This window comes from Phalacrocorax carbo, chromosome 1 (genome assembly GCF_963921805.1).
Source record: "Phalacrocorax carbo chromosome 1, bPhaCar2.1, whole genome shotgun sequence".
Lineage (NCBI taxonomy): Eukaryota > Metazoa > Chordata > Aves > Suliformes > Phalacrocoracidae > Phalacrocorax > Phalacrocorax carbo.
Window position 1 is genome coordinate 214,423,200 of NC_087513.1, and position 19,393 is coordinate 214,442,592.

The 19,393-nt window shown below is 46.3% G+C and overlaps 1 protein-coding gene across 1 annotated transcript in view; it reads left to right on the plus strand.

Moving 5' to 3' along the window:
• GDPD4 (glycerophosphodiester phosphodiesterase domain containing 4) overlaps window positions 1-19,393 on the plus strand; it is a 37,726-nt gene that overhangs the window by 10,509 nt on the left and 7,824 nt on the right. The window contains exons 2-9 of the mRNA XM_064440640.1: window positions 2,915-3,123; window positions 3,756-3,859; window positions 4,922-5,015; window positions 10,738-10,797; window positions 12,453-12,551; window positions 16,307-16,400; window positions 17,962-18,107; window positions 18,462-18,544. Of these exons, the coding sequence (XP_064296710.1) occupies window positions 2,941-3,123; window positions 3,756-3,859; window positions 4,922-5,015; window positions 10,738-10,797; window positions 12,453-12,551; window positions 16,307-16,400; window positions 17,962-18,107; window positions 18,462-18,544 (863 nt within the window). The 5' untranslated portion in view covers window positions 2,915-2,940. The remainder of the gene's footprint in view (window positions 1-2,914; window positions 3,124-3,755; window positions 3,860-4,921; window positions 5,016-10,737; window positions 10,798-12,452; window positions 12,552-16,306; window positions 16,401-17,961; window positions 18,108-18,461; window positions 18,545-19,393) is intronic.

Here is a 19,393-nt window from a genome sequence, read left to right on the forward strand (position 1 = left end):
GCTCCCCAAAATTTGGCAAGGACTGGGTGCCACCATGCCCTTAGGACCTTCTCTGTGGTGCCTGGGCTCAGCTCTTTGAATCTCTTGGTACCAAAAGGGGTTATTGCTATAGTGGTACTGCTAAACATCTTGGACCATAGGGTCAATGGGGATTGAGGGGATGCGAGACACAAATGTGTTTTTCTTCTTTGGCCAGCCTGATGTTTTTTGAAGGTCTAGGGATTGATGGAGTTGGTTGTGGAAAAGAGGCTGTGTTCCTCTCTTCCACCCTCCCCAGCCTCCCCTGTGATTAAGGGTTCCTTCCCCAACAACCCCTGGGCTTGGAGAGATCACTTACGTGGGAAGGACTAAGGCAGGAGTTTGTTAAATTCTTAATTACAGAGATGTTAAGTGCTCTGGTGCATAAAGCTGAAAACACCTTTCCCTTGCCACTGGGGGTGAGTTCAGGGTGAATTATTTAAACATTCAGATGATCAAGGCCAGATGAGGTGTTTGATACATGAGAGAAACTGGATGCTGCCAGTGTTGAGTAGCCTGTGCTATGGGTGCACAAGCCTGACCTGGAGGGGCTGTGGGTTGTTCACCATGTCCTGTTATGGCTGCCATGTCCCAGAAAACATGGGAAACACAAGGAGAATCCACACAAGGGTGCTCTGAGGCAGAGAAAACATGAACTACAAGGAAAGACTAGACAAGTGGGGGTTGCTCAGTCTAGGGAGGGCTTGGGGGAAAACATCCAAACAGTTGTGAAATATGTAACAGAGGACAAATTTAGACTGTTCATTATATCCATGAACAGGGCATGAAGCAGTGGGCTTAAACTGTGCCACAGGAGACTCGACTTTGGGTAATAAACCCCCAAACCACCTTTTAATGTTAAAGCTAGTTTGGACTGGATTAGCCTGTCTTGGGAGCTGGTGGGTTCTTCATTGCTGCCAGTTTTCATGAGGGGATAGACTAACACCTGACATGCTGCTGTAGCCAGCCAGGTGGAGTGAACAGTGTTTTGACGTCTCTGCTATCTCTGTTTTCCTGTCAAATCTATGTGCTCATAGGTAAATACTGATGTGTGAGCCTCGTACCCACACCAGGAATGCGAATAACAAACCTCATGACCCCTACAGCAAAACTGCTGATTTTGGGGTCCTGAATTCCTATTGCTGAAGGAGAAGGGCTGGGGAAGAACTGATGCTGTGGTTCAGTGATAGGGAAAATCATGGTTTAGGGATCCTTGGAGGAGGTAACAAATACTGCAACCCCATGGCACAGGACACCCTTCTGGTAAGAGCTCCGAAGATGCAAATATATTCAAAAGGTGTGGCTGGGGTAACTTGGTAGTTGCTGGGTGTATGCCAGCCGTCCTTGGGGATGGCTGATGAAGGCAGCAGGATCATCTGTCGTCTGCACCGCTCGCTTGTGGCATAGCACCCACCCCCCCAGTCTGTGCTCTGCGTAATTCAAGAGCGGGATCACCATCTTGCTACATGAGATTGGCATCAATTTTTTACTATGGGGTGACCTACTGGTGCCCAGCTCCAATACTGCTGAGCTTCTAGGGATGGCTTGACCCCACCACATCCAAGAGTATGTGATTCTTTGTGACTGTCCTGGGTGGGAGGACACGTCTGTCTGAAGAAAACATTCAGGGCATGGCAAACTTGGGCACTGCTCAGTTAGTAGTAGTCCAAACTGAACACTCTTCTGTTTCATTTCTATCCTCTCTCCTTGCACCCCAGCTGCCAACAGACTGAGGCGTTTGGAAAGGGTACCAGGGATGCATCAGTTTTAACTTCTGTCTTGGGTCTCTGTTTTATTTGTGCCTTTTGAAAATTGATCAGTATTTTTGAAGTATCAATTTGCAAGGATTTATCCACTGATTTCTGCAAAGGAACACTGGGCTTTGACTTATGTGCAAACAATTTATGTGTGCATTTCATCCACATGTATAGTGCAGCAAATTATTCGCTCTTGTTCTTAAATAACTGTTATTGCATCAGATAAATCTGGGAAGTTTGAGTTCTATGCTGGGAACCTGCAGCAGACATCCCTGGATTTGGACATGGCACTTTTTAATGCAACAGTGAAACATCTCTGTCTCTCTCTGTACTCTGAAGAAGTGCTGGATAATGATGCTTCTTTGTATACCAATGCAAGATTATTTTTTTTCTAAATCTTTCCTTGTGGTCTTGGTAGCGCCCTGCTGGGTGAACTGCTCTTTGCTGGCACAAACACCTCTGCTGTTTGCTTCGCTGTTAACTACATTGGTTGCAATTTACCACCAAGTTCTTTGTTTAAAATCTTGATTAGGAACAGGTCTCCCATGTGTGCATCTTTACAGCTACTCTTGCTACCCTTGAAAAACTGTGCCAGGTAAAGCTATTTCAAACAGGAAATAATTTCTTCTTAAGGGATCAGTCTCTGCAGTGCTGCAGTTTTGCCAGGGCAAGAGACCTGTGTGTCTGGAGAGTTTTAGTCCCTTTCCTACAAGAGCTAGTTAAATTGGTAGTAGGTTGCAGACAGGCCACAGTGATGTTGAATTAATTCCCATGGCTAAGCCTAGGCTCAGGTTCATCTGATGTAATTTGAGAATCTGCACAGAGTGCTTAAGTTAGTGATTTCATTTCCCAGACCTTCCTGTATAGTCAAAAGGAGGCAGAGGTTCCCTCAGAGGTGATTCAGAGCACAAGTTAGAACCAGGAGCTCCACTGACTGCAGAGGGGACTTGGAATGACCATGCTTTCCTGTTAAACATCTTGCTTAGGTATATAAAATTAGGTGGGGTGTCCTCAGCACCCTTTCCTGCTGGTCTCAGCTGTTTCTTGAGAAAACTTCCCCTCTTTTTTCTGATATGGAAACTTACCCAAAAGCAAAGGAGGGCTACAGTCTCCCCATAAAACCTGTGGTCTTATTTCAGGAGGAAGATGAGATAAAGCCACTCAGATGGAGGCCAGTTCCACCAGCCTCAAAAGGAACAAGTTTGGGAAGCTGAAAGTGGTACGTCGGCGCTTGCTACAGAGGTATGAGCATCAGCCCTTCATCTCCTGCCTGGCTGGTTTCTACAGCTGCCGGTGGAAGCGGTACCAGCGCAGAAAGACCGAGCCTGGGAAATGCTGCTGCAAGACGGTAAATTAGCTCACAATCTGCACAGGTGTTGATTTCTGTGTAGGGTTAGGTTGGTCCAAGCTGACAAGTGGTTGATGTCATGGACCAAAGGCATCCCTGCCCAACATCATTTGGAGCCCACTGAGATCTGTTGGGTTGTTAGATTTCAGCTCTAGGCGATGGATGTATTGCTGTGTTTCCATGCCAGGCTCAATTTGCCTGGGCCACCACGCAGCTGACAAAAGTGTGGTGGCAGGAAAGGACCTTGCACCAAACCCTCCAGGCCAGTGAAATGTCTGAAAGCCATAGGAACAAATTAAAGAAGGAAAATCTGGGCTAGGCATGCAGTGAAAATTGTAAAGCAGGCTGCTGGAGAGTTCAATTCCCTCTCATGAGAGGTGGTTAAAATCCTGTTCATTTGTGATGTCTTGAGATCTATTTTCTCTGAAAATAAATACTGCAGAGTATGCTTTTGGGGCCACCACCCCCCCCGGTCACAGAGGACAGGGGGAGCAAATCATCTCCATCTCTACTTCTGGATGTCCAGCACCAAGCCATGTGTTTTATGGGCAGCCTAAAAGTATCTGCCGTTTGCTCTGATTGCTCTGGGGGAGATAAGGCTCTGACCACTTGTCCTTCCTTTCCCTCTCCAGTGGGAATGTGTGTTTTTCCCATTGCTTGTTGGAGCTTTCTGCTTTTCTCTGGTCTTCCTGTACATGTGGGGTGAAGCGAAAAATGACTACAATAACTTTGACTGGTAAGTACCATCTTTTTCTCCTCTTCCGCTCCTCAGGCAGGTCCCCAGGGTGGCTGGGAAGAGATGAGCACCCTCCCCAGCAGCTGGGCTGCAGCAGGGAAGTTTAGCCATGAGCCAAAGGTTTGACTCCTTAAACTCTTGGTTACAGCATCCAAATTGAATGTTCAGTGACTTCAGAGGTGCTGAGGCTCTGCACTTTGCTTGGCTACAGTTTTTAGGTGTAAGTGTGAATTTGGGAGAAAGCAGACAATCACCATCACAAAAATTGTGAGTGAAGGGGGCTAAATAGCTCTTCCCCTTCCTTCTCTGAGTCTTTTTACCCGCCCCATTCCCTCTGAAGAAATGTAGGGAATGGCATCAGAGGCATTGCACCAGCTATCTCACTGCAAAGAGAATTGCATGTTCCCAGGCTTGAAAGTAAGAAATAACTGGCAGGGATTTATGCAAATCCTTTCCTTCTGCAGTACGTAGGTAACTGTTATGCAAATGTGGCCCCTACAATTAAATTAAAACAGCCCAGATATTATGGGGAAAAAAGGTGTAATAATATTATTCATCCTTAATGAGCCTTTGAGTAAAAAGTAAAGCTTCCCTCTCCTCTCCTTGGGCAATCCCTCTGCAGCTCCTCCAGCTTTCTGGCGTCTTCTCCTTCAAGGCCTGACTCAAATCCCCTTTTCGCTGTGGTGCCCTATACAACCACAGGCAGATGCAGTGGGCTGTTGGCCTGAATCATGTCATCTTACTGTTTCCCCAGGCTGCCTTGTCTGCAGCAAGGTGCTGTGTCTTACAGTCAGACTAGGAGCTCTCTGCAGCAAGGCCATTAATTTGGTCCTGTATTTTACCACCCCAGCCCATTGGGGTGTTAGTCTGGTGGCTAAAGCCATCATGAATTTGGGGAAGGACGCTCTTAAGCACTTCTGCATGTTACAGGGTAGGTTATTCCTCCCTCCCTCTTTGTTTTATTGCTTTGAAAGTTTCAAAATTTCAAGGAACAGGGCTGTTGTTCCCCTCCAGTCCATGTGCTAAACACAAACACCATCATAATATTTTATTGCTTTTTAGGTATAACTATGGGAACCTGGGCTTCTGGTTTCTCTGGTCTCTTGTTCTCCTGATTGTGGCTGCAATCTTGTTCATGTACATCACGCTGTTATTGGTAAGTAATGCTTCTTGTAAGCTGACCATGATTTATAGTCCTAAAAAGTAAACATAGAGATGGCTTTAATGATTCAGACCGAAGATCAGCCTATCCCTCAACTGTGATCCTTAGACAGTGGGTACCTGGGGAAGACTGGGAACACAATGAGTGTTTATGGTACTTTCTCCCCATGTCCACCTGCAGATGATCAGTTTCAGCTTGGGTGTCTCTGAGCCAGATGGAGTTTCTGTGATTTCTCTCGATGATTTCTGTTCAGTAAATGAGTCCGTTCTCTCCTTGAACCCAAGGAAAGCCAAGCCAAGAGTGGCTAGATTTAGATTTAGGGGAACCTAAGCTTTAACAGGAGGGCAGTATGGGGCTCTGAGTCCTGTAACAATGGAGATGTGTCATCAAGGCTGAGTTATTCCTCTAATCCTGAATAAAAATTCTCATTAGAAGAAAGGGAATATTACCATTGACGCTGCCTTGACTCTGTCTGCTTTGCTGGAGGGTTTTTCTCCGGGTAGAGTCTGCAGACATGGTCACAAAATGCTCCTGAAGTTATTGCCCAAAGAGGCAATGTTCCTGAAATCTTCACTTTTCCAAATCCTGTGAACTTTTCTTTAAACTTCTAATCTGCTGTCTGCTTTGGTTACTGGAAACACACCAAAAGCAAGTGTTTCCTAAAATTTCTACCCAGTCATCCTTTTCCTTTGTCTTTTCTCTCATAGGGACCCCCCAAATAAAGACAGCTCTGCGTCTGTGTTTCCACCCTCTGCATCCAGAACTATAGGCTAAGAAATCACTTTAACTCCAGGGACTGAAGTCCACGTTCAGTCTCATGCCTGCTCCAACTTTCATTTTTAAATGCCAGGTGCTGAGGATAAGGTTATGGCTTTGACTCACCTCTGTGACCAAGACAACCAGCTTTTATCATCAATTCCTGCTGTTCTTATCCATTCCCTGATGTGTCATCAATTAGTCAGGCTGTAAATTGCTCATGGCAGGGAATCTCTGTTTGCTTTGTTCATGCAGTGCCTAACACAATAGGTTTCTGGGGTCCTTTGTCCCTGCTGAAGTACAAATAAATAGTGATTTTATTCTAGTACGAGCAATAATATACCAAAGTGATAAATAGCACAGCTGCTTGGCCATGCCCACAGGGATCAATAGCATCATAAATGCTGGGGACTAACTGAGGTCTGAGTAGGACAAATAACAATATTTAATTATAAGGATTTTGTGACACCCTGGTTGCTCTAGGGCTCAACGTCTATTATTTAGGGAAGTCTACCTGGCTTTCCCAGTGACCGTGGGACAGTGTGGGTGGTTTGGCAGTTACAGTGCTACTTTGGGCAACTCAGAGCTTTGCCAGAAATACCCAGGTGACATGGATACCTCTGAGATTGTACCTCAGCAGGCTGTGGATCTAGAGTCAACCTCAGGATCAGCCTAATCCATCATAGCACATGCTAGAAATGGACTTTAAATGATTTCCTGGGCTCGAGGAGCCTGAAGACCCCTGGAGCTGGTGTGTCAGCTCCATCATGCCCTGTCCGGATCCAAACATCAGCCAGTGTCCAACCAGTTGACTTTCTTAGAGGAGTTGCATGTCTTTGGCCGCACAGCTGTGATGGCTGCAAGCTATCAGGGCAGGTGGTGGGCGAAATGAAGCCAGAAAGGTAGACGGAAAGTACAGGGTGAAATTGGTGTCCTACATGGTTCCGTTCAGTCTTGGTCCCATTCTTGGTAGCGCAGGCACATCGTCCTCCTCTCAGCTTTCTAATTCTATCTAATGAGGCTAACAACACTTGTCTGCCTCAGGAGGGCGAAACACAGATAAATCTGAAAGCGTACGAGGAGTTTGGATACTATCAGACAAGTCCTGCAAGAGGAGCACTTCAGAGATGCCTCTACCCTGGGGACAGCCCTTGCAGTGAGGGTCCATTTGTTCCTTGCTTTCAGGAAGCTGTTAGGCAACCCACCCAAAGCTATTGGGTATTTCTAAGCTTGATTGCATCGCCATGTCATCGTGTCTCATTCGGCAAGATTGCTGCATGCATCTACATTGAGTGGTGGGCTCTGGGAGGCATAAGGCCCTGCACCATCAGAGCTGTCACCTAAATAGGAGTAGGTTTTGAAGGAAAGGGGAGCAAGGAAAGTAATCAGCACCACCATTCCTTCTCCCACTATCTCAAAGCACGCAGGATCATACGACAGTCGCATGCCTGCATGCAGGGTCTTGTGATGACAACAGTGGCTTGGCCATGCTCATCCCAGCAGGGCTCCTTTCAGAGGAGGACTCTTCCATGAATCACCCCTCCATCGCTGTTTGCAGAGCTTCCCCATCACAGTGTCTGGCCTTTCACTGTAGCCTTTGATGAACCACCCAGCAAAACACTAACAGTTGCCTCACAGGCTAAGAAGTGCAACTCAGCCCTTTCACAGCTAAAGAAACCTATCGCTGTGGGTACTATACGATAGCTGGATCACTCTAATACATTCCAGACAACTGATGGCCAAATAGGTTGCCCCCACAATGCATTACATCCCATGTTCTGGTTGAACAGTGTTGGATAGAGACTATCCCCGCACGTGTTGCAGGAAGGACTGGAGACCTTCACACTGGCAATGTTTCCTTGTGATGTTTTGCATCAGCAGTCCATCGCATCAGAAAACTGAGCACACTGATGCCCTTGTTGGAGTAGAGAGATTTTATAGCAACCAGTGGCTGGTCCATACCCTCTTCCTTAATGATGGCACTCAAGTGGAGCCTGCAAGGTTGCTTCCATGACCTTATTGTGAATCACTGAAGCAAATACTCTTCTGCCCACCGGCCACAACCAGCTGAACAAAACGCTGCACAGCAAAGCACTTGCTGTCTGCACAAAGACACTCTCCATCTGCATGCATCATTGTATTTTTTCAGACAATCCGTTTCAATTAATTCAATTATTATCACTCTGCAAGACAATTTTCTCATCCCCATTAGAGCTAAAAGGTTAAGCTGAGGGGGTCTAATTGCAGAACAGTTCATGCTCAGTGGAGAAGAAAAATCCTTTCTTGTTCAGGCTTTAAACACCAACATAATATTTTCCTCTGTGCAGTTCAGCCATGTTTGTTCCAAGGGTTTTGAGGAGGTGACTCATGACTGTACAGTGTAGAGGTTCAGATGTGTTGTGGCCTCTGATTTGTGGGCTAAGAGGCAACTGAAAACAGTACATGGGCATTGAAGTTCAAAAAGAGATCTGAAACCTCCATCCCTAAGGGACAAGGAGAAGTTCTGAGTTGCTGCTTTTTTGCCAGAAAGTGAATGTAGGGACCTGAATTCTGCTGCTGTGAACATCTCAGGGTGCAGATACTTTAGCTGAGCTGAGTGTCTAAGTGCCTGCCTCCTCATCCTTGTGGTAGGTTCAGAGCCTGCCTAAGCCTCACCAGCAGTATTGAAATCAGCACAAAGTCATTCCCGTGCTGAAGCAGAGGGGGATTAAGGGTGTATTGTCCATCCTTTTGCAGCATAACCTCACAGTCAGTGCTCTTTCTGAGTCCACTCAAAAAGAGGGAGACAGAGGTGCAATCCCCCTTGCAGCGAATCCATCTCTCTTGCCACTGGAAAGCTTCCCTTAATTGCAACCTTGCAGGTAGATGGTGGAGGGGAGACTCTTCCACACCTTATACTAAAGAAGAGAAGGATGTAAGGGTTGGAGGCTGTAAGATTCAAGGAGATGATAGGGCTGGCAAGAGGGATCTTGGCTCTAGCCTCAGCAGTAATAGTCAGATACGTATCAGTCACCTAAACCCACAGGTCTGTGTGCCTGTATTAGACAAGCTCAGGATATGTATGGAAGCAGTTTGGAAGAGCCACACCTGCTGGTGCTGGTTGTCCCTTTGCCTGAGGAAGACCTGCTCTAGGTGCAAGGCTGTGGGACACTGCTAAAGGCAGCTGCTCTCCATGAAGAGCGTATTGGACAGGTCTTGAAGCAGCTTTTGAGGAATGGGATGAAGCTAGGTTATTGCAGTTTGAGATGTTAAGCTTCAGGGCTACATGGAAGGCAAAGAAAACTCAAGCTGACTGTGCCAGAGGATAAACCTTGTCCACATCACATCACTCACTGGTCCATCAAGATGTTTTCTCCTACAGTGACCAGTGGTGCAACAGTAAGAGTGCCTTCTTCACCCTCTGAGGATGAAACCTAGTGACTGTTCTTCTTGTAAGCTGATACAGAGATGTTGTTTCCACCCATAAAAACGAGCTCACCCTCTGATGGCGTTCCCAGGTGTGGTGCATCGTTCATACAAAAGTTATACCGCAGTAGCAGGGCAGAGTCCTGCTGAGCACGGCCTGTGAAATAAGTGTTTGGCTGTACCTTAGGCAAGGACCAGGTCTTTGTAACATTGCTTACAGAAAAGGGGCAATTTTGAAAGTGTCTTTTTTTTCTTCCTTTTTCTGAAATGGCTTATTTAAATGGGTCTGGTTTAAGATCTTCAGTAGTAATTAAATGTTCTCTGAACTGCTCCCATGATTACTCATCATGTACTGGGTGTAGGATTCGATTAAAGGAGGCTAACATGTAAAGAAGCACTTAAAAGCTGATCTGTATTCTCTGCTGAGCTTACGTCTCGCTTCAGATCAGCATGATCCTGGAAATACAGTGTGTTTGTAGCTGGATGAGAAACAGTTTAAATTCCTTTGTAGTTGTGCGTTGGAAGAGCAGAGACCCTTCCCCTTAAATCTGTACGTCCTGCTTTCACACAATCCCACTGTGTTACAGTCTGGAGGGACTGGGATCATAAATTATCTTTCTAGTAACAGATACTTTTCTTTGAACCATGAGATCTGGTGATACTGGTCCTCAGACTGTCCCTTCCAGTGGTAGGGAAGCTTGCCCCAGGTACTCAGATTCCTGGGTACAGACCTGTGCGTTTTCGCAGCAGCAAGGTGCTTCTGGTGAAATTCATCTACTAAGTTAGTTGGTTGTTTAGGTCCGGGGCAACTTGAAGAAACTCTCTATCAGAGCAGTGGACTGGCTTTCCCCATCCTTTGCTTCTTGGTGTTCAGGGCTTCTCAGGTTGTCCCCTGCCCTGGCTGGGGTTTGCACCATGCCTCACAGGAACCCTCCCCAAGCGCCCCAACTTGCCATCAGAGGGAAGGAACGTGCCAGCCACCAAAAACTAGAGTCTTTTAATCTCCAAGGCAGTTTTCCCTCTTCTGAGATGTGCCTGTTTCTTGCACTTCCTGTGATTCCTGTGGAAGCATTGGCTCCTTTGCTGTCTGCTCTGTATTTCTGTGGTGCTATGGAGGCATTTTTCAGTCCCTGACCTCTCTCCCGTGGTTGATATGTGTCTTATCACAACAAATGCACAGAAAATAGGCAAGGTTACTGCTGCATTGGTTCATACCCTAGCAGTTCGTCCTGGCCATCATTTCTCTTTCAGAATTTGTACTCACAAAGAAAGGTCATTAAAAGTGTGTACTCCAAAGTGCCCAATTATTTGTTACCTGTGAAAGGCCTTTGATCCTGCGGGGCAGCCTTGATACATGCTTGGCTATTTCAGAAGCATTTTTACTGTAGCAATAAACACTTCTCTCCGTACACCCGACCTGCTAACAGCCTAGACATTGTCAAGGAAAACCTAGTGTAAAGTGATTTCCAATGCAAAAACAATTCCAGAAGTACCTCACTGAACACGCTTCACCATCTTCTACCAGGATGCAAACAATCTCTTCTTGATTTCCTAGGTCCTAGCGATGTGTTTGCTTGCAGAAGGTCAGCAGCTGTACCTACACTGGAGTCACAAGGTGGGCAGAGTCAGGGCTTTCTGGTAACTCTAATCTATGCTTTAAACCAATTGAGCCTGGGGTGTTTCTCTGCATGAAAAATGTCTTAGATCATGCAAGACATGATTCCCTCTCAAGGAAGAGAGGGAAGAGGTTAAACTTAGGAGACTTTAGGTACCCATATGAATGATATCTCCGTCTAAGCTGATCACCTGAACTCCCTTTCAGTCAGGTGAGTGAAATGAATCCTCTGAGGATGCAATTAATCCAGCTGGTCATAGACATCTAAATTAAGATAAGATGAATCACACCTAAAGTACCTTTTTCCCCCACTGACTCCAAAAGGAGCTTGCGGTGACTCATTCAGGTGAAGATGTCTATATTTGACACATCTACATGTGGTAACATGAGGACAAAAGCAAAGTTTCCGTGAGAAGCACGGTGTAATTTTCTGTAGCAGGCTCCAGCAGCCCTGAAAAAAAAGGGCTGCTATATCTGCAGAAGAGAAATCTGGCTTTTCCAAGGCATCTTGGTACCTTACACCTTTTGGTCTTTGGGTGGTTTGGGAAATGCCAATTGAAGTTTTGAAGGTGCAGAAACAAATCCTCAGAGAGCTGTTGCTGCACAATGATGCATTAGAGTCACCGTCCTTAGCAAATTCTTAAGGTTATAAAAAGAATTTCAGAAATGAGCCTCTAGCCATGCAGTTTAGGGGAGAACATAATGTGATTGCAAATCTTGCAGTGGAAGGGAAGAGCTGAATATGCAGATACTTGATCCTGCGTTTTGTCATTCAAGTAATAGAATAGAATCATAGAGTCATGTAGGTTGGAAAAGACAGTCATCTTTGCTATTGAAAGTTGGCTTCCAGAAGAACCATGTACTTCTTTCAGAAGAAACATGTAGAACAATCTGTAGAAAAAAATTCAGACTGCATCCTTGGGTCGAAGAGACGGGGACTGGATTATTAAGGTGTTGATCTGTAGGATCCCCCTGAAGAATGGGCAGGGCCTCGGTCCAACTTCTGTTTGCACTTAGTTCTCAGCAGATAGATGATGTACCAAGGAGAGCCTGCCATCACAACCGTGCTTGTACCAAACTGTGCCAGAAGGCAAAGAACAGAATGAGCTACCTCGTCACTTCTTTGGTTAAAGAGCAAACTCTCATTCTTAATTATGGGAGTGTTTGATGTTGCTGAAGCCTGTTGCAAAGCAGCACATAGAATAAGGAAGCTGTGTTGCTGTCTCTTTTGGGTGGCATTAATCACTTCCCAGTGTAACCATCTGCAGGTTAAGGATTTAATGTGAGTTGATAATCTAGGCTCCGGAGAGAGCCTAAATGCCTCCAGAGAGAGAGGCATCTCCCATCTTAAAGCAAGTGGAAATGGATCACTTCTGGAAATTCCTCTTTCTCCAGTGATTATAGAGGGAGCCTTGAGGGCTCACTTAGTTGGCTACCCAACTCTTAAGATCAGTCTTGCCATACAGAAAACCCAGTCAATAACACTGTTGGTCTGGTTTCAGTCCTGTTGCATCTCTCTGTCTCTGAACCGGCATAGTCAAGCTCATGCATCCCAAACTTTTCAAGTCCAAGGTGCCTAAATAAGCCTGTGAGTCAAATGGATGGCACACCCTGTGCAGAAATGCTGAAGCTGATTTATATCTTTACCTCCCCAGATTGGGACTTTTCTTGTCCTGGGCTTCTCTATCACCGCCCTCTTCATATTATCAGTACTCTGGGGAGATCAATGGAAAACTGTCCGCCTGTCATTCCAGGTAAGAGGGGCTGGGAGGTCTGTTTGATAGAACAACTTGTTTATAGAAGTATTCTGTGGTAATTGGTATAAAATATTCCATATGGTGTTTTTCACACGTTTTTTTCCTGGCAGGGTATGTGGTTTTCACTTATAACTTAACATTTCCTGTTGGGAGAAAGTAAGCCGAGACCTGAGGTTGAGTTTCAAGCTATCTGATGTAACACGTCTCAGTTTGGGAAATCACATACTTTTTCTTTTTTTTCCTATTTTTTTTTTCTGGAAATAATGTTGTAGGTGTACTGTTAATTTCCATGTGCCCAGGGCAAGTAAATCAAACCCCTTTGCTTGGCAGGGTTGCTGGAGCAAGGAGGACATTGAGGTGCTGAAGCATGTCCGAAGAAGGGCAATGAAGTTGGTGAAGGGTCTGGAGAACAAGTCTTATATGAGGAATGGCTGAGGGAGCTGGGGGGGTTTAGCCTGGAGAAGAGGAGGCTGAGGGGAGCCCTTCTCACTCTCTGCAGCTGCCTGAAAAGAGGTTGTAGCGAGGCGGGGGTCGGTCTCTTCTTCCTAGTAACAAGCAACAGGATGAGAAGAAATAGCCTCAAGCTGTGCCAGGGGAAGTTTAGGTTGGACATTAGGAAAAACTTCTTCACCAAAACAGTTGTCAGGCACTGGCACAGGCTGCTCAGGGAGGTGGTTGAGTCTCCATCCCTGGAGGTATTTAAAAGAAGGGTAGACGTGGTGCTTGAGGATACGGTTTAGTGGTGGACTTGGCAGTGATGGGTTAGCGGTTGGACTTGATGATCCTAAGGGTCTTTTCCAACCTTAACGATTCTATGATTCTGCCAGTTCAGCAGCTTTAGCATTAACACAATTTCAGTCTTCTGTGACTCAACAGAGCTTCACCTCCTGAGGGCAGGGCAGTGCTGAGTTTTTGGGGAGCAGGTGGGTAACGCTGGTGTCAGGTGGGACAACCTGTGGGATACTGTGCTCAGTTTTGGGCCCCTCAGGACGAGAAGGACATTGGGGTGCTGGAGCATGTCTAGAGAAGGGCAGCGGGGCTGGGGCAGGGTCTGGAGCACAAGTGTGCTGGGGGGCGGCTGGGGGAGCTGGGGGGGTTTAGCCTGGAGAAGAGGGGGCTGAGGGGAGCCCTTCTCGCTCTCTGCAGCTGCCTGAGAGGGGCTGGAGTGAGGGGGGGGCTGGTCTCTGCTCCCAAGTCACCAGTGACAGGACGAGAGGGAACGGCCTCAGGCTGCGTCAGGGGAGGTTTAGGTTGGATGTGAGGGAAAATGCCTTCCCTGCCAGAGCGGTCAGGCCCTGGCACAGGCTGCCCAGAGAGGTGGGGGAGTCACCGTCCCTGGGGGGGTTCAAAGGCATGTAGATGTGGCACTTGGGGACATGGTTTAGTGGTGGACTTGGCAGTGTTTAAGCTCACGGTTGGACATGATGATTTGAAATGTCTTTTCCAACCTAAATGATTCTATGATTCTACGCAGGAGGTCAGAGTGCATGTTCCACTGGCCTCCTCAACTCTCAACAGATCTGAAGATGGAAGCTAGAGCTGCCCAGCGATGTTTAGTGTCTGAGCATCCAGGTCCCCACATGTACTGGGAAGGAGGAAATATGTAAGCCTTTGACTACATAGCTGCCTTGCAGGTGTTATTTGGGCATATCACCTCTCCCCCATGTGGCCTCCTGCTTGTGAATATTGGGAGAGCAATGCACATGGGTGGGAAGAGGAATGAGCTGGTAGCTCCAGAGTTATGGAAGTCTCTTTGATATGAGGTGTTTGTAGGGTGTGGTCAATTGCACATTCCTGCTCTACAAAGTTAGGAAACCGTTGGGCTATGCACTGGCAAAGGTAATGAGAAATCATTGGCTTCTTCTCCCCCCTTACAGAGTCCAGGGGAGGTGGACGAGGAGGAGACAAAACAGCCTTTGTGTTCCCCCCAGGTGCTGTTTATTTTAGGTGTTCGTGCTCTTTGAGATGCTTCACAGAGCCTCCCACTGGTGTTCCCGAAGAACATGAATCTCTTGTAGATTCTGTGTCATGTCCATTAGCCCTGCAAAACTATCTCAAATATCCTGGACATCTCAGATGGCACCTCTGTTTACGTAACTGAATCCTGCTTCTAATCGAAAGATGTTGGTATCAAGTGCCTGGGGCAGGCAGTATGACAGGCAGTAACATCTCTCAGTGACTGCTGCTTTCTTCAACTCTTCCAGCTTAGAGACTCAGGCATGGACTAAGCAATAGGAAAGACCTGCATCTGAATAGATATTTTTTCCTAGCACGTGTCTAATAACTCTTTGTTCCAGCTGGAACAGAAACCACAGGGCTCTGATGAGCATGAGAAAATGATGGACTGGTTTCTTTGACAGACTTCCTAGTTTTATAAAAGGTGTGTCATATCAACATTATGTGAGTGAAGACCATCCATTCAGTGCCAAACTATTTCTGCTTTGTGTTCGGCTCTGCTCATAAATTCACGATAAGCACAGAAGTGATTCTTAGCTTCTGATCTTCTTGTTTAATCTTTAGGACCAAAGAAATAAAGTCAAATTACTTTATCTGTCCACCAATAGGCATTATCAAATATAGCATAAGCATTAAATGAATATGGGGTTTTCTATGTTATTAAATCAAGAAAAATATCTATATGTTGCGTTAAAAGTAAAAAAAGGACAAAAACCACAGTTAGCCCTAATGCAAGTGAACTAAATGCTTTGAAATAAATGAAAATTCATAATTTTTTTCTGGAATATATTGATGACATGTGAAATTAGGTGATGTAGGGTGTATACAAGTCTAATAATGTCCATGGTCAGACATGTACCAGATTAACTACTTCTCTTACACCACAGTAGTGACTTCCATGTAGGTGTAAATACCACATTTTATTACTCAGGTTTGTTGGCATCAGCTTAATGACTTAGCTGCAGTGTGGTGTGGAGATGACTATTATCTGGACAGGTTTGGATTGGGTTAGATTGGAACAAAGTGTCTGCTGTCTGGAGGAAGCTCATGAATTACGGCAAAGCAGTGATGGTGATTGCATCCTTACAGATCATAGAATTCATTAAGGTTGGAAAAGACATCTAGGACCATCAAGTCCAACCGTCAACCCAACACTAGCATGATTCCTAAACCATACCCTAAACTGCCATGTCTACATGTTTTTTCTGAAAACCCCCAGGGACGGTGACTCCCCCACCTCTCTGGGCAGCCTGTGCCAGGGCCTGACCGCTCTGGCAGGGAAGGCATTTTCCCTCACATCCAACCTAAACCTCCCCTGACGCAGCTTGAGGCCGTTCCCTCTCGCCCTGTCACTGGTGACTTGGGAGCAGAGACCAGCCCCCCCCTCACTCCAGCCCCTCTCAGGCAGCTGCAGAGAGCGAGAAGGGCTCCCCTCAGCCCCCTCTTCTCCAGGCTAAACCCCCCCAGCTCCCTCAACCTCTCCTGATAAGACCTGCCGTCCAAGGAGGAGAGGACAGCCTTGTCCCCTTCTGCTGACTTAGGAGAAAGGAGAGCTGCATAATGCAGTGAGAAGCACTCCTCAGCCTGAGGATCTGGCCTGGCTGGGGGAACATCTCTCTCCCCCGACTCCAGAGGTGTTTGGTGGGTCCAAGACAGGTGAGGGAGAGAGGCTGAACTGCTGGTATGTGCAGCAGGAGCCCATTCAGGTGGAAGGCTGTAGCCGTGCTGGGGTTTGTTTCTATGTTTCCACACAAAGGATGAATCCTTTGACTAAAATCCTTTTCTCTCCTTGCCAGATCACAGCTCCCTATCTCCACATAGGGGCAATAGCCATCATGGTCCTGCTATCCTGGCCTGTGGCTCTTCATGCCATCAGAGCAGATAAGAAAGGTACAGTAGCTCTGCTTTCTGCTTCCTATATGACAAAAGGCATATATCAGTGTGGGAACACAGGCAAGCAGGAGCCCTTTCCTCCCACACCTGTGCTCCAGCTGGGGGGAGCCTTTAGTCTCTGTGTATCCCAGGGAAACTAGGGGGGCCGGGGCTTGGGCTGTGCATTGTCCTGTGGCCGTCCAGGTGTGTTACTGCTTTGCATGCTCCCTTGCACAGTTTTGACCTATTACCAAGGCGGTGACCTGCCTTGAGATGAAGATTAGCAGAAGTACCCACCTTCCGAGTCGTGCATGGAAATTTGGTCAGCCCTTTGCAGGAGACAGCAGCCAGTAGCAGCTCTCTTGGCTGACCTTTGCTTGCCATACTCAGCCTCACTGTCTCAGAAGGGATATCCAGCCCAGTCAATCCACTTCACAGTGCATCTCAGAAGCCAGCTGAGACAGGGGAAAGAGCTTTTTGATCGTTTCCTGGTGTTATCCCATGGCAGGTTCTGTCTACCTCTGAGCATTGTGACCAAGTAGTGTAAAGAACAAGGGCAGATGCCAGGAACAACAGCAGGAGAGCCTGGCTCTGGGAATGGCTGTTTTTCTGTGACTTAGTCTTTCCATATAGCCAAAATTATCTACATGACACCCATCTGCAGATGTTGATTCGTAATAAAATTAAAAGACAGGATGGGCTGGTGAATGGTATTTTTTTTCCTGCCCAGGTTTTTTCTTATCAAACTACCACTGGGGAGGTTGGGAGGGAGTACACTGGGACCCTAGACATTACAGTCCACCATGCCTAATGGACTCAGCTCAATACATCAGCTTGGTGTAAGCCCAAGTGTGTTCAGAGCCACTGATAGCACATGCAAAGAGGTGGTGGCTCAAAAAAGAGATGTTGGTGCATAGTGCTCAGTTCTCAGAGGAACTGTTTTGTTCCCTGAGGTGAAGGCTCACTGGGGCTTTTGGGCAATGTGTCAACAGACACCAGAGAAAATTGTGGGTAATTAGTCGGCAAGTTTCTGAGATGCAATGCCCATGCAGTCAGAGTCTGTAGGGTTCTGTAGGTCACACACAGAATGACGCTGACAGCAATCTGAATGAACCAGGGACTGCTTGAAGGGGATGTAACATAGTTGAAGGAGAAATGTTCCTCCTCTTCTTCACTGTGAATGAAACTTCAAAACGTTGCTTGTTCTTATTTAAGAAAAAAAAGAGCATCCTTCTGTTGAGGATTGTTTTTCTACAGATGGGGATATTTCATTGCACCACCTCTCAAGAAAAAGATATTAAGGCCATGCCTTGCTGTAAGGCATAGTGAGATGTAACTGAAACACAAAACCTGCAGTCCTGACTTAGCCAGCCCATGTCCTTGTTTTGGCCAGTTTGTTGCCCTGGGTTGCATTGTTTGGAGAGAAAGTGAAAATTAGTGGAAGAAGGGATGGAAAAAGGGATGGGATGAAACTCAACAGCTACTTAGCTGGAGGACTGTATTAAAAGTCAAGCTGCAAGGCAAACCCGTATGTTACCACATGAATTAACTCTAGCCTTCCTCCTTCAAATTCTTTCAGTTGTTCAGGTGATAATTGTTGGTCCATACCTGGCTATCCTTCTCTTTCTTTTCTTGATACCTCTGGGGATGTACTCTCCTTGCATCAGAGAGATGGGGACACTTGGACCAAAGCCAGCCCTCATTGGACACCGTGGAGCACCAATGGTAGGTCTGGAGAAGTTATTTTACATCATTTCTTCATCCTCTGTCTTGCTACTTTCTTCATAATCTTCTGGGTTTTTCCATGAAACCTGTGGAGGGTGGAAGGGGAGACATTTCTGTTCGGAATTGCATGCCATAGGCATCACTGCATGGACTTGCTAACAAGGAGAAAGCTGTTCCTGAGGGACAGGATGAGTTTGGTGGCTGAAGCAGAAGAAAACAAAGAGTAGACTTTAACAGGATAATGATAGTCCCTTAATACAAACCAGAGGTGTTACAAAGAGACAGAAAGTATTTCTAGAGTCCTCCAGAGTATGTTTGAAAATTACCTGCTCATATGCTTTTTTTTTTTTTCAGCTGGCACCAGAAAACACTGAGATGTCATTTCAGAAGACAATTGAACATGGTGGGGATGGTCTCGAAACAGATGTCACCATTAGGTAAGGGGAAAACATTGCATCTCACAGAATATACACTTCTTTTTCTAAGAGTTGCCTTTGGAGACGTGCAGCTCCAGGCATTAGGTTTTACTGATGGCTGGGACAGAGTCCCTCAGCTGGTGCGTGATGATAAGGGCTGTAGGGCATGGTTGTTCTCAGGCAAGTCAGTAAGCTGTAGTTATTGATTTAAAAATCATTATTTCTACAGCATATTTTAAAAGCTTTGCTGAGTATAAAGTAAAGTCCCTACCGTAGTTTGACTTCCAGGCCACAGTGAGGGTTGTATCAGGCCTACAAACCAACAGAAAATTGTGTTCAGACTTGTGAAAGCATTATCCTAATTATTAGTTCTTTAATTACCTTTGTTTGGGGGACTCATTGCCATGAATTGCTAACATGCTGTGCAGGATGAGCAGTTTCCAGGCACTGAATGAGAAAAATACTAACGCTTAGGTGCTCCACTGATGTAGACCTTTGTATAAGAGGCAGTTTTGCCTTCCCAACACTGTCCATTTAGTCTTCAGTCCTCTGAAACCCACTGAAACACTTTGGAGTCAGCAAAAAGAGATTTCAGTCATAAGTTAGTATCCATTTTTGGGGTGGCTGGCAGGCATAAAAGCCACCATCTCCACTTTGTCCCTGAGGAAACTGAGGCACAGACAGTCACAACTTCTCCAAGGTCACCCAGCAGTATTTATGTGGGAAATAACCTGGTGTCTTGAGCCTCAGCCTTCCTACCTATCCCTATCCCAGCCTCTGCACTGAGGGAGGCTGTACTGCTGCATTCATGATGGCCCAAAAATTCTTCTGACCTGGCATGAGTCTGCTCATGTTGTGAACGAACCTGCA